The sequence below is a fragment of the Bubalus bubalis genome, chromosome 14, assembly GCF_019923935.1.
Source record: "Bubalus bubalis isolate 160015118507 breed Murrah chromosome 14, NDDB_SH_1, whole genome shotgun sequence".
In the NCBI taxonomy this organism is placed as follows: Eukaryota; Metazoa; Chordata; class Mammalia; order Artiodactyla; family Bovidae; genus Bubalus; species Bubalus bubalis.
Window position 1 is genome coordinate 16,938,217 of NC_059170.1, and position 27,971 is coordinate 16,966,187.

The 27,971-nt window shown below is 43.1% G+C and overlaps 1 protein-coding gene across 2 annotated transcripts in view; it reads right to left on the reverse strand.

Annotated features, from left to right (window-relative positions):
* CTNNBL1 (catenin beta like 1) overlaps positions 1-27,971 on the reverse strand; it is a 170,494-nt gene that overhangs the window by 47,316 nt on the left and 95,207 nt on the right. For both annotated transcript variants that reach the window (XM_006051738.4, XM_044927661.2), the window contains exon 11: positions 18,560-18,741. In XM_006051738.4, coding sequence (XP_006051800.1) covers positions 18,560-18,741 — 182 coding nt within the window. The remainder of the gene's footprint in view (positions 1-18,559; positions 18,742-27,971) is intronic.

Below are 27,971 nucleotides of genomic sequence, written 5' to 3' on the forward strand. Positions count from 1 at the left end.
AAAGAACTAAGGGCCTGAAAGATTTACGTCCTAAAGAACTAAGGGCCTTAGAGATTTACGTCCCTTTCCTAATGGATCATTTTTATTTTGGCCATGTGGTTTGTAGGTTCTCACTTCCCCAACCAGGGACTGAACCTGGGCCACCGCTGTGAAAGCCTGGAGCCCTAGCCACTATGGCACCAGGGAACTCCCCAGTGAGTCTTTCTTACAAGGAAAAAACACATTTATTAGTATCACATGCCTCGTTACTGCACTAGGTGCTTTGCATACTCTTTCTTACTTCATGTTCATAACCACACTGGAATGAATTATTCTCCTCATTTTATAGATGAGGAGAAAAAAAAAAAAAGGCCCAGAGAGGTTATATGTCCTATTCAAGTTCTCAGAGACAGTAAGAGCCAGAGACCGATCAGACCAGTTTTTTTCCCCCCACTACTCCTAATCTGCCTTTTTAATGGTGAACTGAATTTCGTAGCACCCAAATTTCTGAGGTACTTCTTAGCAAACTGAGTTGTGAGAAATAAGCAGGGAGCCCATTTTGAACAAAGCTACTAACTGAATGCCAGTTTTTTGCTTTATACAAAGCAGAAGGCTTCTGGGGGAAAAACAAACTGACTTCAGAGTAATTTCTGTGAAGCAAATCCTACTTGTTTACCACTACAGAACCCAAGATGCATTCCCAAGGAAAGAATCCCCCGGGCGGCTTCGTCATAAATATTTGGTAAAGGGGAACGATGGGCGCCTTGGCAGATGCTGGGCACGGCTGCAGATTAGCAGCGGCGTGTCCTTGCCAGATATCCTGGCAGCCCGGCTCTGCAGCCCTCTGCTCAGTGAGACGCCCCCACCAGGACCACAGGGAGTCTTCCTGAGCTTGGGGGGCCTCTGACCTCACTCTGGTGGCTTCTAGAAACTGTGTTTAAGAGAGTAGGACACATGTTGGTGCGGGGATTGGAAAACAGCTTTTCTTCTCCAGCTTGGCAAGAATAAGCACAGTAATACTCAGAAAGGCATGCTTCCTTTCTGGGACTCAGTTTCCCAACTGTCCACTGAATAGTCCTCTGAGCTCTCAACATCTCTCAAATTCTTCCCTCTTTGTCGGTGGTTCTCAATAGAGGAAGATTCTATTGTCTGAGGTATTTTGCAGGTTTTCTGTGGTTGTTTCCCCTGGAAGAAGAAATGGCAACCCATTTCAGCATTCTTGCCCGGAAAATCCCAAGGACAGAGGAGCCTGGTGGGCTATAGTTCATGGGGTCACAGTGAGTCGGAAACAACTGAGAGACTAAATAACAACAAAAGACTGGGGCAGGGGGAAGGTCCTACTGGCATTTAATGGGAAGAAGCCAGGGATGCTGCTGAACAACGTACAGTGCCGGAAGGACACCGCCCCTCCACCCCCGGGTAACAGAGTTATCTGGTCCAAAGTGGTAAGAGTGCCAAGGTTAACAAACCTTGATATTAGCTACTTCTGCCTTCTAATGGTTATGAGGCTGAACTATCAACAAATATATATATATATATATATATATTTTAGCTCGAAAAATGCCTAAATCCAAGGCTCTCATTCATATAAATTATTAATTTTGTAAATTAAACATTCCATATCCGAGGTAAAATTACATGATATCTAGGGTTGCCTTAAAATATTTCAGGAAAAAAAAAAGGGACCTGCTCCCCCCACCACCTGCCAACACACACACAAAGCATAAGACACGCTCCTTGACCTGGCAGAGCTCACAGCTGAGTGGAAACAAGCCAGCCAACAGCCTCCACACACAAGGGATGCTATTTGGGAGCATAAGAAAGAAGTGAAAAGTGAAGTGAAAGTGAAAGTCGCTCAGTCGTGTCCAACTCTTTGCGACCCCTTGGACTATACAGTCCATGGAATTCTCCAGCCTTCTCCAGGGGATCTTCCCAACCCAGGGATCAAACCAAGGTCTCCAGCATTGCAGGCGTATTCTTTACTGTCTGAGCTACCAGAGAAGCCTGAAGAAGCATAAGAAAGGGACCACTCTAAAAACAGAAGTGGAAAAGCCAGGAAGGGATTCAAGAAGGAAGCAAGATGGGAGGGAAGTCCAGAGAAAAACTAGTCAGTCTTACAGAGACGGGAGTAAAGAAGTGTCTCAGTTAAACAAAGCAAGAGGTGTCAATACATGTGCATGCCAAGTTGCTTCAGTAGTGTCCAACTCTCTATGGACTGCAGCCTGCCAGCCTCCTCTGTCCATGGGATTCTCCAGGCAAGAATACTGGAGTGGGTTGCCACGCCCTCCTCCAGGGGATCTTCCCCATCCAGGGTTCAAACCCATATCTCCTATGTCTCCTGCGTTGGCAGGCATGTTCTTTACCACTTAGTGCCAGCTGAGACACAGAGGGACTACACTAGCTCAGGCTAAGGGCAGGTAATTTCAAGAAGGGGACAGCAAGAGAAGGCCAAACGGCCAGGTCTTCTACATCATACTAAGGAGTCTAGATGCCTCCCTTGACCTGTAGTAAGAAGCTCTTAAAAGACTGAGCAGCAGAGTCACATGATCATATTTTAAAGGAACTTGAGGCAGTTTATCTGTGTGTTTCAAGACTCGGGAAGAAAAGGGACTGGAGAGAGGCGAGAATTCCAGTAGTGAGTCAGGGAAGAAAAATGGTGCAACCATCTGAGAAAGGAACTAAAAGGAATGAGGGTAAATAGGGATGATAGAAATGACAAGAAGATTAAATTCAAGAGATAATTTATGATTATAACTGATGTCATCAAAAGAACTCCAAAGTAGAGATCAGAGAAGTTTGCCTATGGAGACCAAAATTGGGATTATCAGAGAAGAATGTACAAAAGGACTTAAAAAAAAATAAAATGAATTTAGTAGATTTATAGATGATGGCCAAGGAAGAGGCTGAAGCTCCTTCCATTCTCAGATTTTGAAGATTTTAGGCACGTACAATAGATATGATACTGTAGCTGGGAGTGAGTGTCTGCTGGGCTGCTGTAGGAGAAGGCTGCCTTGGTCCAGCTGTCTTGGTCACCCCTACTGGCCTTGACAAATATAGTCAGCAGTCTGGCTCACTAAGCTTAGTCTCTAACCACAACGCTGTAATTCTTGCCTTTTCCAGAGTTCCATCAAATTCTCGGTTGCCATTCTATATGCCGTTCTCTCTGGTTAAGAGTTCTCTTTCTTGTTCATTTTGGACATTCCTACTCACTTCAATCTTTCTAGTCCCCTCAAGGAAGATTTCCAAGTGGACTGGAAGCCTGTTTCTTCCTTCAATGCCTCCATCTGCAACCTGTACCCACCTCCTTTATCATCTTCACAGTATTATACTGTAATCATCATGTGCATGTCGCCTGGAAGCTGAGCTGCCGCCAGGGCACACGTGTTCCCAGGATCTGACACCCTGCCTGGTACTATCAGGTATTCAACAAATAATGGCTGCAGAACTGTAGAGCGAATGAACTCGTGGAAGAGGTCAGGGGAGGATTCCTTTGGGCCACCTTACCAAGGTTTTCACAGAGTTCCTAAGTGACTCCTAGCTCTGGGCAAACACCTCAAGATGACCTCCTAAGTCACCAAGCTATATTCACATGTGATAAAGCCCATTTCAAAGTTTAATCCTGAGCTTATTACTTGTGACATGTCTTCTGTAGCCTGGAACTTTTGACAGAGATAAGACAGGCTGGGAATACATGTTTCCAGAAGTACATCTTAAACAAAGGCCATGTTGGAAGGAAAAGGCAAAAGGGCTAACATTTGTTAAGCACCTACTATAAGCCACAATGAATCCGAGAGGCAGACAACTTAGTGAGCTCACTGGGCAGGACGTCGGTCTCATGTCACCATTGTTCTAGTGTTTTGGAGCGTGTCTGTGTTTCTGCTGTGTGGTTTTGTTGTGAAGCAAGCCTGCTTGATTTTGTGGTTAAGCAAACTTGCTTTCTTGAGTGGATCATAACAGGGGTCTTCCATACTTCCCTCTCTACTTACAATCCCCTAGTGTGATTAACTAATCAATCACCTACTTTGCCCCTTTACTCTGTCCCTATCGGTGTTATAGGGCTTCCCTGGTGACTCAGATGGTAAAGAATCCTCCCGCAATGTTGGAGACCTGTGTTTGATCCCTGGGTTGGGAAAATCCCCTTGAGAAGGGGACAGCCACCCACTCCAGTATTCTGGCCTGGAGAATTCCATGGACTGTATAGTCAATGGGGTTGCAAAGAGTTGGACTTGACTGAGTGACTTTCGCTTTCACTTTTGGAACTGTGAGAGAATACATTTCTGATATTAGGGTATCCCTGGTGGCTCAGATGGTAGAGTCTGCCTGCAATGTGGGAGACCCAGGGTCGATCCCTGGGTCAGGAAGATCCCCTGGAGAAGGAAATGGCAACCCACTCCAGTGGTCTTGCCAGGAAAATCCCTTGGATGGAGGAGCCTGGCAGGCTACAGTCCATGGGTCACAAAGAGTCGAACATGACTGAGCGACATCACTTTTCACTTTCATCAGTGTTATAGACTCCTGCTCCTTGAAGTGTGGTCAGAGGACCACCAGCAGCAGCACCACCTGGGAGCTGGTTATAAATACCCAATGTCAGGCCTCACCCACACCTACCGAAGCAGACAGTGTTTTTAAAAGATCCCCAGGTCATCTGTCTGCAATATAAACACTGAGAAGCACTGTTGTAGATGCAGTATATCTGGGATCAGTGAATTAATGTGCCTAAGGTTACTGTGATATTGTGATTTATAATAAGAATTATTATATTTGGTCTTTGTCCCAGTTTCGGGCAAAGAACTCCTAAAACCCTTGGAATTTCCTAAGTGATGAAAGTCATAATGGTGTCTCTTGTTATGTTAATATTATGTTGCTAACAGAACCAACCAAGATATTAGAGCGATTAGAGGGTTTCAACTTTCAGTCACAACAACAGACCTGGGAGGGGAGAGGGGCTATAGATTTAATCAGTCACAAACAGCCAATGATGTAATCAATCACACTTTGGTAATAATGGCTCCATAAAACCCCAAAGGATGGGGTCTGGAGAGTTTTCCAAGTGCCGAGAGAGTGGCGTGCCCGGAGACGGCATGGAAGCTATGTGCCCTCTCCCCACACTTTTCCTTCACACCTTATGTTTGGCTGTTCCTGAGTTACATCTTTTTATAATATACCAGTGTGAGTGTGTGCTAAGTCGCCTCAGTCATGTCTGACTCTGTGGACCCTATGGACTGTAGCCTGCCAGGCTCCTCTGTCCATGGGATTCTCCTAAGAATACTGGAGTGGGTTGCCATGCCCTCCTCTAGGGGATCTTCCTGACCTAGGGATCAGACCTGCATGGCAGACAGGTTCTTTACCACTAGCACCACCTGGGAAGCCCAACATACAGGTAAGTAAAATGTTTCACTGAGTTCTGTGAGCTGCTCTAGCAAATTAATTGAACCCAAGGAATAGGTCTTAGAAACTTCTGATTTATAACCAATTGGTCCAAAGTACGGGTAACAACCTGGACTTAAGAGTGGTGTCAGAAGGGAATGGGGTGGTCTTGTGAGACAAAGCCCTCAACCTGTGGAAATCTGCTGTTGTCTCCAGGTCTACGGAGTCAGAACTCTAGTGAATTCTAAGACGGCCTTCTGGTGTTCCCGAACTCCTTGTTGGTATGAGGAAACCAACCCACCTCTGCCTTGGAAACTGAGCCTCAAAGTACCTAGTTTAGTTACACAACTGGTATAAGCTGGGATTTGAACTCACGCCTGCATGTTCTATAAGCTTTCCCCATACACTGCTATTAAGATCTATGCCAAGCTTACGACTTAGAAAAACACATCTAACTTACTAGAAAATATATAGAAAAAACCTTAGTATAACAAAATTCATCGTTTCAAAAATTTAGGTTGACATTATAAAAAAATTTTCACATCCCACAATGCAGAAATGCTGCCCCTCCCATCACTCACCTTCTACTTAATACAAAAAAACTTAGTAATAGAACTTTTCTGCCTTGCCCTGCCATGCCAATATTATAAATTTTCCTATTTATTTCTAGAAATAACTAAAGGTTGCTTTGATGATTAAAAGTCACTTAACTCTGGCTTTCAGATGTCTCCTTGAGAGACTTAAAGCACAGGATCACAAACATGGGCTTTGGGTTCTGCTGCTAAGTCGCTTCAGTCATGTCTGACTCTGTGCGATCCCATAGAAGGCAGCCCACCAGGCTCCCCCGTCCCTGGGATTCTCCAGAGGCAAGAACACTGGAGTGGGTTGCCATTTTCTTCTCCAATGCATGAAAGTGAAAAGTGAAAGTGAAGTCGCTCAGTCGTGTCCGACTCCTAGCGACCCCATGGACTGCAGCCTACCAGGCTCCTCCATCCATGGGATTTTCCCGGCAAGAGTACTGGAGTGGGGTGCCGTTGCCTTCTCTGCAGACGTTTGTTTAAACTGTGCATGATTTGAGAAAGTACTTTACTTCTTGGGGGCTTTTTCCTCAGCAATAAAGCAGGCTAATGATACGCCACATGGAGCTGATGGCAGGGATAATGACATCATGGATAAACTGGAACACAGCAAACACTTAATAAATGTGAGGCACCATGGCAGCCATCATTGTCCATGGTAACCTCAGACTGGCTGGTACATCATCAGGAGAATCAGCCTGCTAACGAGGCAAGCAAACATTGTTATTCCACAAGTTCGCCAGCCAGCAGGCATGCTTAACAGAGACATGATTTATTAGTAATCAATACATTTAAGAAAGTTGTAGGCATATTTTTAGTGATTATCAAAATGATACGCTTAATTTATTTTATGGTAACCCTGCAGCAAATATGGAATAAATTAACCATCATTTTCTTTCTACTTTGGAGCAGAGACAAGGGAGAAAAATGTTACAAGGGGGAAAAAAATGTAAGGGATGTAGAAGAGACAAGGGAGAAACACTGATTGTAATATATACCAGTACCATGGCCATATTGTACAGGGGCAAAATCTTACAGTATACGAAGCACTTCCCCACGCCTTATCTTATCCAGTTCTCACACACTGTGAAATAGTGTAATCTTTCTCTTTAAAGGTGTGGAAACTGAGGTTCAGAGAGTAAATGACTTGCCAAAGTCACAGAGCTGTGGTATAAACACAAATCTAGACCTTGTGAACCCAGCCCAGGGCTCCTTTGTAATAGGCTATGCAAACAGAGGTGCTTACCTCAGAAAATTACCCCAAGATGGTTCACTGCAAGGCTGTCCAGCCCCAACCCCAGGCTGACCTCCCCAGCTCAACACAGAGATCCTTTAATAAACCCGCATCTTAAAGAGAAAAGATCTGCTTCTCTTTAACCTGATACCTAAGAATAATTTGTGTTTGGGGATCCTTTGTTTGGCTACCAGAAAAGAATATTCAACATCTTTTCAACCTCCTTCTTATGCTAATTACAGCTCATCAGCATCTGGACACCCACAAGCAAAAGCAATCTGACTATAAAAGCAAGCCAAAGACATTTTCTTACCATAAAGAAAACAAACAAGTAAGGCTGCAACATGATTAAATACACAGAGCCATTTCCCCAGCAACCTGCAAGCTGCTGTGTATAAAAATCACATCCAATATCACAAGAATCCAGGAAGGTGGACACTAACAAACATTTCACACGTGTATTCTTTATGAGCAGTGAAATGTATACGGGTCTATTTTCAGTTTATCTCCTTCTACACTATATCCGCTGTTAGATGCCAACATGTATAACACCTTAAAATACTCATACGTTTAAAAAAACATTTGAAAGGCATCTTCACTTCTCTTAGAACCAAGTGAACTGAGATGCATTAGCCTTTAGTCCGCACCTCCTTTCCTTGCCATACTGAAGTCCCAGCACATTCACAACTTGGAAGAGCCAGCCTCACCATCCAAGCCCAGCTCACCCTTTCCAAAATGCTATCACCTCTACAGCCTAATCATTTCACCTGAAATCTATCCTGCCTTCTAAAAATATACAGTCCAGTTTCCTAATTGTATTAAAAGACACCCCTGTCAAGTATGCCCAAGACACGCTGAGTAAAAACAGGTTACAAAATAGCATATACACCATGCCTCCAATTATACAAAATTATATTCACATATATTCAAGCCCCACCCCTAATGCAGATGTTTGAATGGAGAGTGTCCATGATATTTCTAGTGATTAACTCTGGGTGGTGAAATTGGGAGTAGATTTTTACTTTCCCTCCTTTCTTTTCCACAATGCTTGACCTTTCTACATTAGGTTAATTATTCATACTCAGAAAAAGTATTACGATATATCTAACAAGCCTTCCCCTAAGATCCACCATGTCAAGAATCTTCTCTTGGCCCAAAGAGAAAGTCAAAATATGCTCACCAAGGCTTATGCTCTGAGCATTTTAGCCAGTGAGTCTCAGCACTAACTGAGCAACAGGCTCTGGAGCTTCTAAAAATTACAGAGGTTTGGAGTTTTGATCCTTAGAATTCCTAGGGGTGGGGTCTAGGCATGTGTATTCTGTTAAAGCTCTTCAAGTCTTACTCACCATCGGTGAGGGTTGAAAACTACAGATTCATGTCTCTTTCTCCAGGGAGTCAACAGAGGGAGAAAACAGGCCAGAGTGCTGAGTGAAGGGTTCAAGGGCAGACAACTGCAAAGGAAGCAGACTGCAATGTGTAGGAACAGAAACTGAAGGCTGAAACAGTGCTGAGCTTCAGGCCTGAGAGGCCTGAAGAGAAGAGACTATAAGGGGACAGATACCCCTGAAAACTGGAAGCCACGAAGAGGTGAACAAAGTGTGGCAGGGCAAAATGTTTGGAATTGAGAGAGTTTATGCAGTACTGGATGCAGGACTACTGATGACTGAGAAGAAATCAAATAGGCAAAGATACCACAGAGCAGTTTAAATCAGGCCCACTACTACTGGGCAAGTTCTGATTTATGATTAAAAGAAGAATTAGAAAAGAACTGCATAGCATTCAATTTTCAGAAACCATGGAAAAATCTTAGCTTAAAATCCTAGTAAGGCCATGTACTAGCTGTGTCTTTGGAAAATGACAACTTCTTTATGCCTCAGTGTTCTCACTTGTAAAATGTAGGTGATAATACATGGCTCACAGGGCTCTTGTGAGGATTAGGTAAAACGATATAATGAATTGTTTTTACCTGATAGGCTTTTGCCTATCAGAGTACCCAACAAAAAAAGCCCCCAAATAGTAAGATTAAGAAGCATATCATGGTAAAGATGTGAAGAGCCGACTCATTGGAAGAGACCCTCTCTGATGTTGGGAAAGATTGAAGGCAAAAGAAGAGGGCAGCAGAGGACGAGATGGTTAGAGAGCATCACCGTTCAATGGACAAGTTGCTGTTGTTCAGTCACTCAGTCGTGTCTGATGTTTTGTGACCCCATGGACTGCAGCACTCCAGGCTTTCCTGTCCTTCACTACGTCCCGGAGTTTGCTCACACTCATGTCCATGGAGTCAGTAATGCCACCCAACCATCTCATCCTCTGTTGCCCACTTCTCCTCCTACCCTCAGTCTTTCCCAGTATCGGGGTCTTTTCCAATGAGTTGGCTCTTTGCATCAGGTGGCCAAAGTATTGGAACTTTAACTTCAGCATCAGTCCTTCCACTGAATTATTCAGGGTTGATTTCCTTTAGGATTGACTGATTTGATCTCCTTGCTGTCCAAGGGACTCTCAAGAGTCTTCTCCAGCACCACAGCTCGAAAGCATCAATTCTTTGGTGCTCAGCCTTCTTTATGGTCTAAATCTCACATCTGTACATGACTACTGTAAAAATTATAGCTATGACTATACAGACCTTTGGTGGCAAAGTGATGTCTCTGCTTTTTAATACGCTATCTAGGTTTGTCATATCTTTTCTTCCAATGGATGTGAATTTGAGCAATCTCCGGGAGAAAGTGGAGGACAGAGCAGCCTGGCGTGCTACAGTCCATGGGGTTGCAGACAGTCATACACGACTTAGCAACTGAACAACACAGAAAAGATTATGTGTTGAATTTTAATAAACCAGGTTATTATACGTCAGGTTTAACAAACCACTTAATTACTGTCTAGCTCCTAAGTTATTCCTCATTTTGGCACCACCCAACGCTAAAGAAATAACCTATAAAGGTTTGGCTATTTCTTGACTACTGTTTCCACATTCCTGGTATTGGTTTTACTTCTATAAAGGAGATATGCTGCATACTAAACTATTTCTATAAAATTTAATCAAGATAATAAATGAAAACTAACAGAGTCATATTGACAAAATAATAAATGTACCAGTGGAAAATTCTATATCTAAAATAAGAATTCAGCTAATGCTGCCACTGAAGAGCTAAGTTTCTCCCTGGCAAAATGAAAACGCAGAAGAAAAATAGTGATAAATGTTTCTCATTCATTCTTTCCACCCAGGCCCTCAATATCAAAATTGAGTTTATGCTAAATTAGCTGAAATAGTCAAAATAATTAAAATTAGTACTATACCTATGACATATAAAAATTTGGAGGAGGCCTTTTTTTTTATCATAATATAAGAACAGCAATAACTATCAATATTAATGAATGCTTACCATGTGCCAAGTACTGTCTTAAGCACTGTACGTGTATTAACTCAGTCAATCCTCACAACAGCTCTGCAGAGTCCTCCAAGGTCTGGCTTCTGTTTAACTAGTCTAATCTTCTGCTCCATGCTCTTCTTACCAAGGGCTGGTGCCAGACTGGTCTCAGAGGGTACTCGTGGCAAGCTTAACAAAGTACAGATCCACCAATATAATGCAGACTGGTGGAATCAGAAACTCTGACACATGTCCCAGCAGGCTACCTTTTAAACAAGTTTCCATGATTCTGAGGGGCGGTGAGGTTTAAGGGCCACCATAGCCTGTGCCCCCCATCTTTTGTTTTATATATGCTGCTTTTTTTCATTTAACATTCCTTCACCTGGCTAACTCAGATCTAAGGTTTGGCTCAAGAGCCACACTGCTAAGGTAGAGCTGTTTCTAACCTTCATCTGTTCTTCCACTGCCTAGGAGCCCCTGATCTGTGCTCTCTTCTATCATTTTCCCTTGTACTATAAACACAGGTTTCCATGTCTCCCTAACTGGACTGTGGGCTTATTCACCTTCCATCTACAGCACCAAGCCTGGTGCAAAGAAGAGCTAGTGGTTTGTTTGATAAAAGAATGAAGCCTCACTCATCTACCTTTAGGGCTCTTATACACAGAGCATCAGATGGAAATAGAAAGGTCTGGTACTTCATTCAAGGTGTGATAAATTTTGACAGGACCAGCACAACCAGGATTATACCTAAGGGCCCTGATTGCCAGGCCATCACGATAAACTGGCTGTCTCATCTCTTGGTAGCTCTTGTTATAACCCAGCCTCCCCACATACGGAGTCCTGGTCCACAACTGGGCTTCAAACCCACAAAAGTCAAGGAGACTGTACTCGACATGTAAATGTAAATGTGAAATCAGAGAGGTAAGGATGACTATTTTTGAAAGGAAGCGGAGACACAGTAACTATTTGACCATTTAGTAAATGTCTACCTGCTAGAGACTATATAGGATGCTCATGATCATTATTGTTCCCACAACAATTTGAGGAAGGTTTTTATCTGGCTTATTGACTGAAGAGAAATGGAAGATCTAGAAAGAATAACTTTCCTAAGGCCACCAGCTAGTTTGGGGGCAGAGCTGGGATGTGAAGCCAGGTTGTCTCACAAAGACAGTCCTCCTTTTCCCTTTGCTCTGTTGCCTCTGGGTACCAACCAGAAGACCACTGGAGCCACCCTGGTGTTAGAAGAAGCTTTAGAAGCAGACTAGGCTCAAATCCTGCTTTGCCACTCACTTGTTGAAAGGTATTTGGTAATTAACAAACTCCCTGAGACTCATCTATAAAAAGATGATAGAAATGCCTAATTCATAAAGTATATACACCTATAACACCCTTGATATATCAGTACAGGGGCTTCCTAGGTGGCTCAGAGGTAAAGAATCCACCCGCCAATGCAGGAGACCTGGGTTCAATCCCTGGGTCGGGAAGATCAGATGCCCAATAAAATGAGAGCTGGCTATGAGCTTCTTCCCACAAAAGGGCAGGAGCAGTTTCCAGGATACTAAATATATCCACTGCTTTACTGTCTTCCTCAGTGGCAAGCTACTACGCCGTGCTCTACTTGAGAAAGGCCTGTGGGTTGTTACTCCTTCATATGACTGGAACCAGTTAGCAAACCAGCTGTGCAACACTCAGAATCATTCCCTGAAGCCTGATGAGGAAGCCTTAAGAGGAACCCCTTAAGTCCAAACACATTGCTTATTTCAGCATCCTTATGTTTTGTCATCTGAGGTCAGCAATGAGACAAGTAGCTGGAGGGAGAGAAAAGAAATGGATCCAGGAACTATTCAGTTAGAAGGTTTTCGGATGGCAACAAAAAACAACAGCCAGACATTTCCATCCTTGTTTAACATAAAAGTGCCTGTTAGTAGATGGCTTAATGCTACTCTTAAAATTAAATACCATTTACTCTTCACTTGCTCATTGTTCTGATTACTATAATCAACTCTGGGATTTTCAAGCTTGAGGAACACACAAAAAAGTGGTGGGGAGGGGAATCTTTGAATTCTCTGTTTACATGATATGAAGCAGTGGGGGTTTGGGTCTCCCCAGTCATACCCTCTGTGGGAGAGGTCTTGTCTCATCAAGACTGGGATGTTTACATCTATTCCTTAAATGGCAGACTCAGGGGGAAAAGGATTTCATCTGGAGGGTACTTTTAATTAAAACTACCAAGAGAGGGAGTTCTCTGGTGGTCCAGTGGCTAAGACTCCTAGCTCCCAATGCAGGAGGCCTGGGTTTGATCCCTGGTCAGGGAACTAGATCTCACATGCCGCAACTAAAGATGTCGTGTGCCATGATTAAGAGCTGGCGCAGTCAAAATAAACAAAACAAAAAAAACTACCAACAGTGTAGAAAGAAGAGGAACACAAATAGGAAACCTACCCGCATCCCAGCCACTAGTATTAGTGAAGCAGACACAATGTTAAGCAGTTGATCAGTATTATTTCATTTAATCCTCACACAGCAACCTTATAAAAAGATAGATTTCAATATTATCCCAATTTTACAGTTGAGGAAATACAGAATAAGGGAGGTCAAGGAACATTCCCAAAGTCATAAGTTAGTAAAATGACAGGACCAAGATACCAACCCAAGTCTTGTCGTGTACATGTGGGGAATATTAAGAATTAAGCATGGTGTGTTGATTTCTGCCTTGGGTGGTGGAGTAGAAGTGGTGCCATTTACCAGTATAGGAAAAGCAAAAGAGACTTGGAAGGAATGAGTATGGTTTTGAATGAGCTGAGTTTGAGTACCTGGGGCAGCTGTCTTCTGGTTAACTAGCTGTGTTGATTACAGCCTGGGAAAGAGACAAGGCTGAAGACTTGGAAATCCGTGGCAAACAGATAGAGGTTAAAGCTGCAGGTAGTAGATGAGATCAAGGAGAGTGTGAGGAACTAAAAAAAAAAGAAAAAGAATCGGGGGACGACACTGCCAATGCATGTGAGGGACAGGCTGAAGCAAAGGATCTGGAGATGGAAGTCTGGGAAACCCTATTATCCTGTCACATAATAGGCCTGTTAAATTTTGGACATAGTATGAGGCCCTATAAAATTAAAAGTCAGCCCTAAACAATGCCATGTCATTACCACAGCCCACCATGGACACGATACAAAATTTTTTTGCCTGTGTTGGCTAAACTCCCTTCTTTTCTGACTGCAGGAAAGCTTTTGCTATTTCCCTCCTCTAACCCTGATAGATGGTGGGAGCTCTGGTCTGCAGGTCCTCACTGTCAGGAGCCTGTAAGTACCAGGCAACTGCATACCTCCTGACTTGAGGAGTCCCCCAGAATCACTTACAATTCTTTGCAGATAACAGAAAAGTCTTCTTTAAAGCAGTGACCTGTTCTCAACTGCTGTCATTGTTGATGAGCTAAAATGTGCACATATGCCTACCATGCACACCACACACCTACGCACTGCTTGGTAGCTCACCCCCTGAAAGCCGCTAATAGCCTCCAGGGGAACCACGTTAAAACAGCACAATTAACTAGAACTGCTATAAACTCAATAACTCACCTACCTAATGAAGCAATACATGGAAAATTGGACCTATTTTAATAAGAATTTTTAAAAGAGACAAGAAGTAAAGGTCAAATGCCATTTCTGGATCCCAGCTCTGTTCTTCTTCCCTCATATTCTGAAGCAGTTAATTCCAAGGAGACAATATATGCCGTGCTAGTCTCTATAAAACCAAGGCGGCAGCCAATCATGCTATTGTACCCAAGGGCAAATTTTTTCTTCCCAACCCGTCCCCCAAGCTAAGTGCCTCCCCTGATCTATTTCAGAAGGTTTTATTATGTGAACCTGAATGTGTTTCAATTACAATAATTCTTTTCCCTCTTCATCCCAACTCACAAAAGAAGAACTACATTCCCAGCAATTCTAGGTTATAAGAGTGGTCTCTGCTTCTTCCCTTCTCTCTCTAGAGTCAGCTTAATCTAGAGACTGTCCTCTCTCAATCCCTTCTGTTGGCTTGGGGAACATAAATCATGGTTGTTTTTATGCCACTCCTCTATTTAGCATATCATGACTCCTGACAGTTCCGTCAAGAATGAGTCTGCCTATTCTCTAGAAGCTATCACGTGGCAATTAGACTGCAGGCCAGTAAAACCCACACTCTCCCAACCTGGGGTGTGGGCAAGTCTCTTTGCCTGGCTTTCCAGTGACCTCCTAGAAGAATGAGTATGTGTGACTAAGGCCAGGTTGGGCAGAACTGGAGACAGATTTAGTGGAGAACTTATACTTCCTGAAGTGCCTACCATGCTCTAGAGTCCACGCTACGTTTGCAACTGTCACTTCACCTGACCCTCACAACCACCCTCGGTGGTAGACCTAGCATTTTACATAAGGGGCAAGAATTCACTGGAAAAGACCCTGATGCTGGGAAAGACTGAAGGCAAAAGGAGAAGAGGGCAGCAGAGGATGAGATGATTAGACAGCATCACTGACTCAATGGACTTGAATGTGAGCAAACTCAGGGAAACAGTGAAGGACAGAGAAACCTGGAGTGCTGCAGTCCATGCGGTTGCAAAGAGTCAAACACAACTTAACAACAACAAGGCTTGGAGAGTTTAAAAATTAACCCCGTGGGTAAGCAGGGGATCCTTCTGTACCACATCAGGCTATATTGCTATCGTATGAGTTTGGGAAAGTTTTGAGAAGTGACAGGGGCTGAGACTGGACCAGGATGAACTTAATCCTGAATTTGACAAGAAAGGGAAGCTTACAGGGCAGCCGTTCAGAGGTTCTGGACAGGCAAGCTGACTCCCAGCCCACAGTGCTTTATTAGGAGTTGCTAGATTACCAAAAGGAGTTTGTCATAGGGTGGCCTCGCCTCTAAGGAAGTTCTATCCATGACAGGGCTCTGAAAGGCACAGCTCTAAAGGAGAGGAGAGAAGTTCTGCCATAACTTCTAAGCACATACTGCTGCTGCTGCTGCTAAGTTGCTTCAGTCGTGTCTGACTCTGTGTGACCCCATAGATGGCAGCCCACCAGGCTCCTCTGTCCATGGGATTTTCCAGGCAAGAACACTGGAGTGGGTTGCCATTTCCTTCTCCATCTAAGCACGAGACAAAGAAAAACTTAAGGCTAGGAACCCTCTTGGTTTTGCTTCCAAACAAGCTGGGATTTTTGAAAAACCACTCGCCTCAGGGACATGATCAACAACCGTCAACTGTACTGACTCAACCCTGCAAGGTTCTGGAGAGCCCCAAATCCATGCTTGTCTTTAATGAGCAGTCTTTTAGGGAAGCAATTATCCATTCACGCAGTCCATGAACATACACTGTGCATCCACCACATGCCAAGCACAGGGCTAGGCCCTGGGATCCTGAGTTGACAACGTTATTAGTTCCATAATCTTCAAGGCTATGAAGTCAAAGTCCAAGGTTCAAGAGTTCACTTCAGAAGAGGTTCTATTCTAGCCCCAGGGCTCATGTTATGTTTCCCTGAGCAAGTGACATCAAAACTGAGGACTTGAAGGATGACTGAAAGGCAGTCAGGTGCACAGGTCAGAGAAAATTGTTAAGACGGAGGCAAGAGCGTGGTTGAAACCTGGGGCTGGGCATGTTCGCAAACACTCCTGATGCGGGAGGCGGCTTACCACACACACCTGGTCCAGTTGCTTCAGAAGGGTGAGCATGTGCACAGGGACCCAGAAGACAGGACAAAGAAACCTTGCACAAGGCGCCCGTGCTCCGCCCTGCCTGCCTTCTCACCCTACTGCTCACGGCCAGGAGCAGAGGCAGCTAGGCGGGGTGGGAAAAGGGCCGGGGCTGTGTTTCCTCCTCGGGGTTCACTGCTCTTTGGGTGCCGGTGTATTCAGGATGCAGAGCTCATCCTCCCCAGCCCATTATAGTCCAAACATGTCTTCCAGGAGCTGTCTTCCCAAGCCATTGCCCTCACTAATACAATGTTATCAAATTCCTAATGCGGGTACTCTAAAGCAAATGTACTGTTACCAGCACGGCACCGGGCACATTTTTCAGAAGGAAAACAGCTGCTCACTGAATCTGTCACTTGTCTTCTCAGCATCACGCACACAACGCAAGAGCCCGCAAAGGGCTTGTTTTCCTTCATTTTCTTCACGCATGCTCACGGTGCAGCAAGCACCAAGCCTCCCTGTACAACCCAGCTGGTCAGCCACACACAGTCCTTGAGGAGTTTCCTGGATTACAGGACAGAGCCTTGACAACCAGGGCCTGTGCCTCGGGACCTTAAGGTACCAATATCAGAGCTTCTATTTCACTACTCTAGTTTCCGCATCTTACAGAGCAGGAAGGAAAATGCAGTCCAGAGAAGTTAAGTAAAGTGTCTAAAGTCACACAGCTACTTAGCTGTAGAATCACAGCTTGGTTCCATCCTCAGTTGATCTCCTCATCTAAAGAACAAGGATACCACCATCTATTTCATGGGTTGTGAGGTCCAAATGGGGCTTCCCAGGTGGAGCTAGTGGCGAAGAACCCGCCTGCCAATGCAAGAGATGTACGAGACATGGGTTTGATCCCTGGGTTAGGAAGATCCCTTGGAGGAGGGGATGACAACTCACTCCAGTATTTCTTGCCTGGAGAATCCCATGGACAGAGAAGCCTGCTAGGCTATAGTCCGTAGGGTCACAAAGAGCCAGACACAAATGAAGTGACTGAGCACGCACTTGTAAGGCCCAAATAAGGTAGCACATAATGCAGCCGTGCAAGGAATGTGGCAGGATTTCAATGAATGGTGACAGTCTCCTAAATTTTATCTCCAAGATCTTCAAGACCACCCATTCTCTCTCCCATGCATAAATTTCCATTGAGGAAAGAAAAAAGACCAGCAATGGGGTTAACATGCTCACAGCTGGTGTTTCAACAGCTGGGGTTTCAGTCAGTACCTGGTTTGAGGTGACCTGAACTTTCTATGTGTTGTCAGACCTCCAGCCTCTAGTTCTTCCCTGCCAGACTTTTTGCTGTGTCTGGAGAGGGGATTCCATCAAAGAAGGTATCCCTGGTGGTAACCACTGAAGACATGCCACACCACCTTCCTTTTAGCCATTTCAAGTTGGTAGAGACTAAGTCAAGTCAAGATAAAAAGAGACAGACAGGAACTCTCAAACTTTTATCTAGGAGGGTATGGAATAAAAAAGATTTGGAAGACATCTATGCTATTCTACTAATCACTGATAAAAAAAAAAATCAAATCATGGGACAGATGTTAACTTCTGTTAAGATGACCAAATTAGCCAGTCAGCCCAGGTCCTCCTCTTTTACACACACCACCACCTTATTGGCCCTGTAGCCCTTTCTCCATACTTTAAAATAACCACCCAACCATGTAAATTCCCTCTGCAAGTGTTTGTTAGCCTCCAGCAGAACCGTCAGTGCTCATAAATCCGGGGCCCTCCAGATCGCGCTGCCGTCATTTATTGGGAGAGGGAAGCAGCAGGCCTCTAGACAATAGCAGGGCGGGACTGGTCTAGCAGCAACTACTCTGCTTCCAGCACCGCGATTCATGGCACTTTGCTGGGAGTGCGCACCATCAGGGAGGAGAAACATAAAAAGGGGCACCTGGGCTGTAAATAGTTTATTTCGGCAATTCCTGATGTTGGCTGAATCATACTTTAATACAGAAATACATGAAAGCGCTACTCCGGAGGTGACATGTGTTGCTACCTCATTACTCTTTTCAAAAGGGTCTTCCATCAGAGAGACACCTCGCTACAAATTATAGTGAAGAAAACAAAACCTTCACGCACCGGCTTATTAACAGGCCAGCACGGAATGGAACCACCAGAAGCAGCATGACAAAGGCCATCCGTGACCAGGGGTCACTGGATTGCTTTTCCAGGCACAGAAAATAAGCAGATAAAAAAGAAAAAGGTAGCACACTTCCACCCAAGAGTCGACTCCTCAGCTGCACAGCACTTTGCCAAAGCAGCTCTCATCTCCCCCATTTCTCCTAACACCTTTAAATGAGGCTGACTTCTCCAGCAAACCCTACCTTCATGCTCCTTCTCAGTGGTTCCCACTTTCTTGATCTTCCTGGGAGACTTCATAAAAAGGGGAAAGATGGTCCGTAAGCCAAGAATGTCAACAAACTTGTGGCAGTTGTCTGTGCCCTCGGGTCCAATCATGGCATGGTCCAGCACTTTCAGGGCACTGCTCCGGGAGATCTTCTTTTCTCTGGGAACAAAAGAGGTTTTACGTAAGGCATTTCATGAGCATGGTCTAGTCTTAAAAAAGAAAAAGTGTATTTTCTACAAAATTCATGACAATGGAAAAAAGAAAAATAAAAGCAAAAACAATTTAAAGGTCCACCAGTCAAAATATTATTACATTATAGTACATCTACATGCAATATTATACACTTATTAACAATCAGGACAGTAGGTGTTAGAATCAACAAGTTCTTAAGATCAGAATGGTAAGCATGAAAAATAATATTCAAAATTCCATATGAAGCATTACCTCATGTAAAAATATGTAAAAAATATGCATTAGAAGACATTGGAAAGAAACAGATCAAAATACTAACAGGTCATTTCAAGGTGGTAGGATTATGGATCACTTATTCTTCCTTCTTCTTTCTCTTTAACAGCTTTATCAAGATACAGTTGACTCACCATACAATTCTCCCATTTGAAATGTACAATTCGATGGATCTTAGAATATTCAGAAACGCGCCAGCATCACCGTAGGCAATTATAGAACACTGTCATTATCGCCAAATCCAATGTCATGAAGATTGAAACCTATGTTTCCTTCTAAGAGTGTACTAGTTTTAGTTCTTACATTTAGATCTTTATTTTTGAATTAATCTGTGTATGTGGTATTAGCTAAGGATCCAACTGCATCCATTTGCCTGTGGGTGTCCAATTGTGACATCTGAACTGAGTCTGAAGTATGATTACTTGCCAGGCAGAGAAGAGAAAGCCATGATATTGGTGGCGGTAAGCAGCATATGCAAAGGTACAGGAGGTCTGTAAGAGCGTGTCACTTGGAGGGATTGGAAGTAGCTTTGAATGATGGGGGGTGGGGGGCGGGGCGGGGGCATGGGGGAGACAACTGAGGGGGAGTGGGCAGGAACAGGTCACGACAGGCCCTGGCTGTGCTGCCCAAGGGACCTGGGCTCCATGCCACTGATGCTGAAGAAGCCGCGATATGTTTAAGAAAAGGACGGCGTTACATAAATAGATTTTTGAAAGCTTAATCTGGCAGTAGTGTGATGAAGGGCCTGGAGGGACAGAGCTTGGGGTCGGGGGCACCTTTAAGAGAATATGACAAGAGTGCAAGTGAAAACAAGAGCTCTGATTATGGCAGGGTATCAAAAAGGCCTACTTGTGAGACATGAAATCTTAAATATCAGGAGTAGGGTAAATAAAATTTCTAAATTCAGCAGGGAGGGGTTTTTCTGCATCAAAATAAAATTCTGAAAGGAAACTAGACAAATAATATATTTGTTTTCACTGCAGCTGGACTTCAGCATCCCACTCTACAAACTTAAATTTACAAAGGTTATGACTAGGGCATGTAACCATGTGAGGAGAAATTAGGAAACTGAAATACAACATCCTTACTGTTTAGCCACTCAGAAAAAGTCCTCTTGAAATGAATGACGGTCATGTAACAGGGCACCTTCCAGTTACCATTCCGCATACATTCAAACCATTTCACATATAACAGAATTGTTTGAAATGCTAAAGGTAAAGGTTGCTGCTTTAGCCAAGTCTCTCTCTCTTTTTTCCCTGCCTAAGCAAATTCAACAAACAAAAGATTTTAAAAGTAAAATCCTTTTCCAGGTAGGCAGTGTAAGACGCCTTTAAAGGGGGCAGTAATTGCATATTGATCACCATTTAGGCAAGCTGCATGGAGGTGAACTTTGGAATATTCATTGGGCTCAAGTTCAGGCTTTTAGCAATCAATAGCTGTTTGGCCTGACTTTCTTGGGTTGGCTTTATTTGAAATATTTATTCTACTTGAGGACAAGTAGTTTATCTTAGTCTTGGCTGGGTTCATCAGGTTGTCGATCATGCCAGGACCAATGTGGATGCTGGCTGCTATAAAATGGGTGCTGGTGGGAAAGGACTGAGTCATCTACTCTTCTACCAAGGTGAACCTTCTGAGGAGGCAGAAAGGGGAGGAGAGGGAAGCTTCCACTTATGCTTAATTAGACAGAAACTCTCTTTTTTTTTTTTTTAGACAGAAACACTTTCGTAATAAACATGCATTCTGAGTATGTTCTTTCATCAAATATTTATGAAGCACCTAACAAGTGCCAGATATTAAGCTGAGATGTAAAGAGAGGCACAGCTCATGCTTCTGAGGAGTGTGGTTCACAAGGGAGACAGATGTGCAGACCATGGTATACTGAGAAGAGCCATGTACTCCAGTGGAGGTGTATACAGAGGAGAAAATGAATGCAGGGAGGAGGGCTATGAGTCAGGGAGGCCTCACAAAGGGGATGATGCCTGAACCAAAGTGCACCGGATGGCTTTCTCAGATCGGCAAAAAAGATAAGGGTATTTCAAGCAGAAGGAAACAGCATATGCCAAGGCATGAATAAGCATGTTACATTCAGGAAAGTGGTGCATGGTCCTGTGAGAACATTAAGAGCCAGACGGGCAGCAGGAAAAAAATGAAGCCAGCTGATTCTGTGTATTAGAAAGATCATACTTGCCACAGTGGGTTGGACTGTACCAAGGGAGGGGAAGATGAAGAAGTAGAAGAAAGAGCAGAAATACATGGAAGGCAGAGACACTGGTAAAAAAGGCCAAGTAACAAGAGACTATGGGTGAAAAGAGGTGAGTTCAGATTGATCCTGGGTGTTGGTGAGACACCAGCTTAGACTTACCGGTCTGCAGTCCAGGAATGAGATTAAAAATAGAGGGAAATGGACTTCCCTGGTGGTACAGTGGATGGCAGACCGCCTGCCAATGCATGGGACACGGGTTTGATCCCTGGTCTGGGAGGATTCCACATGCTGCAGAGCAACTGGGCCCATGAGCCACAACCACTGAGCCCTGCAAGCTGCAATTGCTGAAGCCAGCACCCAGAGCCTGTGCTTCACAAGAGAAGTCACCACAGTGAGAAGCCTGTGCACCGCAGCTAGAGAACAGTCCTGGCTCTCGGCAACTATGAAAGCCCATGTGCAGCAACGAAGACCAAGCGCAACCAAACACAAATTAATAAAAATAAAATTATTTTTTAAAAATGGAGGGAAATGCATGTGCTCAGTCACTTCCAACTCTTTTGTGATCCCATGTGTAAGAATGATTAAATCTATAGCTAATAATTGAATCAATGATGTGACGATTACCCTAAGAGGGTGAACAAAATATGCAGAAAAGAGAGATTAAACCCTGGAGGAAATTTATTCGAAAGACAAGTAAAAGAGTTAAAGTCCACTCCCTTCTCAACCAGAAGACTGTGAGGAATCAAGAAAAAAAAGTGATAGGCAGTGACAATCTTCTTTAAAAGACACTGTGAACCATAAACTTATTTCTGCAAAAAAATGTGGATAATGACATATGAGATCATTTTTGTTTGCTTTAAAATGTACATGATTGCGTTCATTTCCCTTTAGCTCCCCAAATATATCACTTTCCGGGATCCAGGATTCCTATGAATTAGACATAAGATCAACATGACTAAGTTCACAGGTGCTCTCAAAGTACAGTGCCAAAGAACACTAGTGCTATGGCAGATGCTAAGAGATATTCCACCTCTAAAATAGAATAGTGGCAGTCTTCTATATTGCTAGATTCATTTTTTTTCAATTTCTACTTCCATTCATTTTTTATAAACTACTAGTACCAACCATTTCTTGACTGCCTGTGCCAGAAAATGAAACAAATATGCAGAAAACAAAGGTAAGATTTTTGCTTCTAGCACTATAGTAGACATAAAAAAACATAGTAAAAATCAAAAATGTGGGAGACTTCTCTGGCAGTCCAGTGATTGACTCCACGCTTCCCCTGCACAGCAATGAAGACTCAGCACAGCCAAAAATAAACAAATAAAATTTTATATATATATATACACATATACATATACATATACATATATATATATATAAAAGATTCTACCCTTCCAACACAAGGGATGAGGGTTTGATCTTGCTCGGGGAACTAAGATCCACCCCCATGCTATGAAGTATGGCCAAAAGAAAAAAAAAAAGGGAGGAAATTCCCAAATATTTTAAAACTAAATAATACACTCCTAAATATATCATGAGTCAAAGATGAAATCAAAAGAGAATTGGAAGGTGTTTTGAACTGAAAATACAACATATTAAAATGTGTGTAACATGGTTTAAAGCAGCAATTAGAGGGAAATTTATACCATTAAATATATATTAGAAAATTCAAGAAAGATGTCAGGTCAGCGATCTCAAATTCCCTTCTTGAGGAATCAGAAGAATAGCATATTAAACCCCAAGCAATCAGAAGAAAAGAAATAATGAAGATCAGAGTAGAAATCACTGAAACAGAAAACAAACAAAAAAACAGTAGAAATCAGTGAAAACAAAAACTGATTCTTTGAAAAGATGACACAAATGACTAACATTAGAAATAGCAGAAGGCATAGCTCCCTGCAGATTATATAGGGGTTAAAAGGATAATAAGGGGATATTCAAGAACAACTTTATGCCAAAAAATTGTACCACCTAGATAAAATCAACTCCTTAAAAGACACAAACTACCCAAGTTTACTCAAAAACAAAAAAAAGAAAACGAAAAAAGATCACTGGAACAAGTGAAAAATTTTTACTTTCTCAAAATTTAAAACTTCTCTGGGAGTTCCCTGGCAGTCCAGTGGTTAGGACTTGGGGATTTCACTGTGGTGGCCTGGGTTCATTTCCTGGTTGGGGAACTAAAATCCTGTAAGATGCGTGGTGCAGCGACTGCCACCCCCCCAATCCCCAATTAAAACTTTTTTTAAAATATAAATTTATTTATTTTAATTGGAGGCTAATTACTTTACAATATTGTATTGGTTTTGCCACACATCAACATGAATCCGCCACAGGTATACACGTGTTCCCCATCCTGAACTCCCCTCCCATCCCTCCCTGTACCATCCCTCTGGGTCATCCCAGGCCCAAGCATCCTGTATCATGCATCGAACCTGGACTGGCGATTCATTTCATATATGATATTATACATGTTTTCAATGCCCAATTAAAACTTTTCAAAAGACTATGCTATGAAAATGAAAAGGTAACCTATGGACTGGAAGAAAATATCTGTAAAACATATATCTGACAAGAGTGTATCTATGACACAGAAAGAAATGTTAATAAGACAACCACTCTTACCCCTGATCAAAATGGGCAAAAGATTTGACCATACACTACCAAAGAAGATATGTAGATGGCAGATAAGCACATGAAAAGACACTCAGTATCATTAGCCATGAGGGAAATTAAAATTAAAACCACAAGACACCTATATACACCCACTAAAATGACTAAAATACAAAACACTATATATACCTATCATATGATCCAGATATGATAGGATCAACTATTATACTGATCCTAGATATGATTCAACTCATAGATATCAACTCATAGATATCTATCCAAAAGAAATGAAAAATATTGTTCACCCAAAGATTTTATTCATGAATATTAACAGTAGCTTTGTTCTTAAAAGCAAAAATCTGAAAATCTAAATGTCCATCAACAAATGAACAAATTGATGTATATTTAAATGGAATACTATCCAGCAAAGAAAAAGGGACAAGCAATTGTTACATGTGGCAGAATCTCAAAATAATTATAGTGAGTTAAACAGCTAAACTGAAAGAAAAAAAAAACTCAAGAGTAAAAAAAATTGATGGTTCCGGCGGGGAGGAGCAACCGCATGACCGAGGCTAGGGGCGGTGGCCGGGAGGACCAACCCCACATCCAAGGAGCTGTGGCTGCGCGGGCGCAGGAGGGCCTAGAGGAGCTATCCCACGTTGAAGGTCAGGAAGGGCAGCGGTGAGGAGATACTGCTCGTCCAAGGTAAGGAGCAGCGGCTGTGCTTTGCTGGAGCAGCCGTGAAGAGCTACCCCATGCCCAAGGTAAGAGAAACCCAAGTAAGACGGTAGGTGTTGCAAGAGGGCATCAGAGGGCAAACACACTGAAACCATACTCACAGAAAACTAGTCAATCTAATCATACTAGGACCACAGCCTTGTCTAACTCAATGAAACTAAGCCATGCCCGTGGGGCAACCCAAGACGGGCGGGTCATGGTGGAGAGATTTGACAGAATGTGGTCCACTGGAGAAGAGAATGGCAAACCACTTCAGTATTCTTGCCTTGAGAACCCCATGAACAGTATGAAAAGGCAAAATGATAGGATACTGAAAGAGAAACTCCCCAGGTCAGTAGGTGCCCAATATGCTACTGGAGATCAGTGGAGAAATAACTCCAGAAAGAATGAAGGGATGGAGCCAAAGCAAAAACAATACCCAGCTGTGGATGTGACTGGTGATAGAAGCAAGGTCCAATGCTGTAAACAGCAATATTGCATAGGAACCTGGAATGTCAGGTCCATGAATCAAGGCAAACTGGAAGTGGTCAAACAAGAAATGGCAAGAGTCGACATTCTAGGAATCAGCGAACTGAAATGGACTGGAATGGGTGAATTTAACTCAGATGACCATTATATCTACTACTGTGGGCAGGAATCCCTCAGAAGAAATGGAGTGGCCATCATGGTCAACAAGAGTCCAAAATGCAGTACTTGGATGCAATTTCAAAAACGACAGAATGATCTCTGTTCGTTTCCAAGGCAAACCATTCAATATCACAGTAATCCAAGTCTATGCCCCAACCAGTAACGCTGAAGAAGCTGAAGTTGAACGGGTCTATGAAGACCTACAAGACCTTTTAGAATTAACACCCAAAAAAGATGTCCTTTTCATTATAGGGGACTGGAATGCAAAAGTAGGAAGTCAAGAAACACCTGGAGTAACAGGCAAATTTGGCCTTGGAATACGGAATGAAGCAGGGCAAAGACTAATAGAGTTCTGCCAAGAAAATGCACTGGTTATAACAAACACCCTCTTCCAACAACACAAGAGAAGAGTCTATACATGGACATCACCAGATGGTCAACACCAAAATCAGACTGATTATATTCTTTGCAGCCAAAGATGGAGAAGCTCAGCAAAAACAAGACCAGGAGCTGACTGTGGCTCAGACCATGAACTCCTTATTGCCAAATTCAGACTTAAATTGAAGAAAGTAGGGAAAACCACTAGACCATTCAGGTATGACCTAAATCAAATCCCTTATGATTATACAGTGGAAGTGAGAAATAGATTTAAGGGCCTAGATCTGATAGATAGAGTACCTGATGAACTATGGAATGAGGTTCGTGACATTGTACAGGAGACAGGGATCAAGACCATTCCCATAGAAAAGAAATGCAAAAAAGCAAAATGGCTGTCTGGGGAGGCCTTACAAATAGCTGTGAAAAGAAGAGAAGCGAAAAGCAAAGGAGAAAAGGAAAGATATAAACATCTGAATGCAGAGTTCCAAAGAATAGCAAGAAGAGATAAGAAAGCCTTCTTCAGTGATCAATGCAAAGAAAGAGAGGAAAACAACAGAATGGGAAAGACTAGGGATCTCTTCAAGAAAATCAGAGATACCAAAGGAACATTTCATGCAAAGATGGGCTCCATAAAGGACAGAAATGGTATGGACCTAACAGAAGCAGAAGATATTAAGAAGAGATGGCAGGAATACACAGAAGAACTGTACAAAAAAGATCTTCATGACCCAGCTAATCACGATGGTGTGATCACTGACCTAGAGCCAGACATCCTGGAATGTGAAGTCAAGTGGGCCTTAGAAAGCATCACTACGAACAAAGCTAGTGGAGGTGATGGAATTCCAGTTGAGCTATTCCAAATCCTGAAAGATGATGCTGTGAAAGTGCTGCACTCAATATGCCAGCAAATTTGGAAAACTCAGCAGTGGCCACAGGACTGGAAAAGGGCAGTTTTCATTCCAATCCCAAAGAAAGGCAATACCAAAGAATGCTCAAACTACCGTACAATTGCACTCATCTCACACGCTAGTAAAGTAATGCTCAAAATTCTCCAAGCCAGGCTTCAGCAATATGTGAACCGTGAACTTCCTGATGTTCAAGCTGATTTTAGAAAAGGCAGAGGAACTGGAGATCAAATTGCCAACATCTGCTGGATCATAGAAAAAGCAAGAGAGTTGCAGAAAAACATCTATTTCTGCTTTATTGACTATGCCAAAGCCTTTGACTGTGTGGATCACAATAAACTGTGGAAAATTCTGAAAGAGATGGGAATACCAGACCACCTGATCTGCCTCTTGAGAAATTTGTATGCAGGTCAGGAAGCAACAGTTAGAACTGGACATGGAACAATAGACTGGGTCCAAATAGGAAAAGGAGTTCGTCAAGGCTATATATTGTCACCCTGTTTATTTAACTTATATGCAGAGTACATTATGAGAAATGCTGGACTGGAAGAAACACAAACTAGAATCAAGATTGCTGGGAGAAATATCAATAACCTCAGATATGCAGATGACACCACCCTTATGGCAGAAAGTGAAGACGAACTAAAAAGCCTCTTGATGAAAGTGAAAGTAGGGAGTGAAAAAGTTGGCTTAAAGCTCAACATTCAGAAAACGAAGATCATGGCATCCGGTCCCACCATTTCATGGGAAATAGATGGGGAAACAGTGTCAGACTTTATTTTTCTGGGCTCCAAAATCACTACAGATGGTGACTGCAGCCATGAAATTAAAAGACGCCACAGGTATACATGTGTTCCCCACCCTGAACCCTCTACCTGTGGCGGATTCATTTTGATATTTGGCAAAACTAATACAATTATGTAAAGTTTAAAAAAAAAAAAAAAAAAAGACGCTTACTTCTTAGAAGGAAAGTTATGACCAACCTAGATAGCATATGCAAAAGCAGAGACATTACTTTGCCAACAAAGGTCCATCTAGTCAACGCTATGGTTTTTCCTAGGGTCATGTATGGATGTGAGAGTTGGACTATGAAGAAGGCTGAGCGCCAAAGAATTGATGCTTTTGAACTGTGGTGTTGGAGAAGACTCTTGAGAGTCCCTTGGACTGCAAGGAGATCCAACCAGTCCATTCTGAGGGAGATCAGCCCTGGGATTTCTTTGGAAGGAATGATGCTAAAGCTGAAACTCCAGTACTTTAGCTACCTCATGCGAAGAGTTGACTCATTGGAAAAGACTCTGATGCTGGGAGGGATTGGGGGCAGGAGGAGAAGGGGACAACAGAGGATGAGATGGCTGGATGGCATCACTGACTCGATGGACATGAGTCTCGGATGGACAGGGAGGCCTGGCATGCTGCAATTCATGGGGTCGCAAAGAGTCAGACACGACTGAGCAACTGAT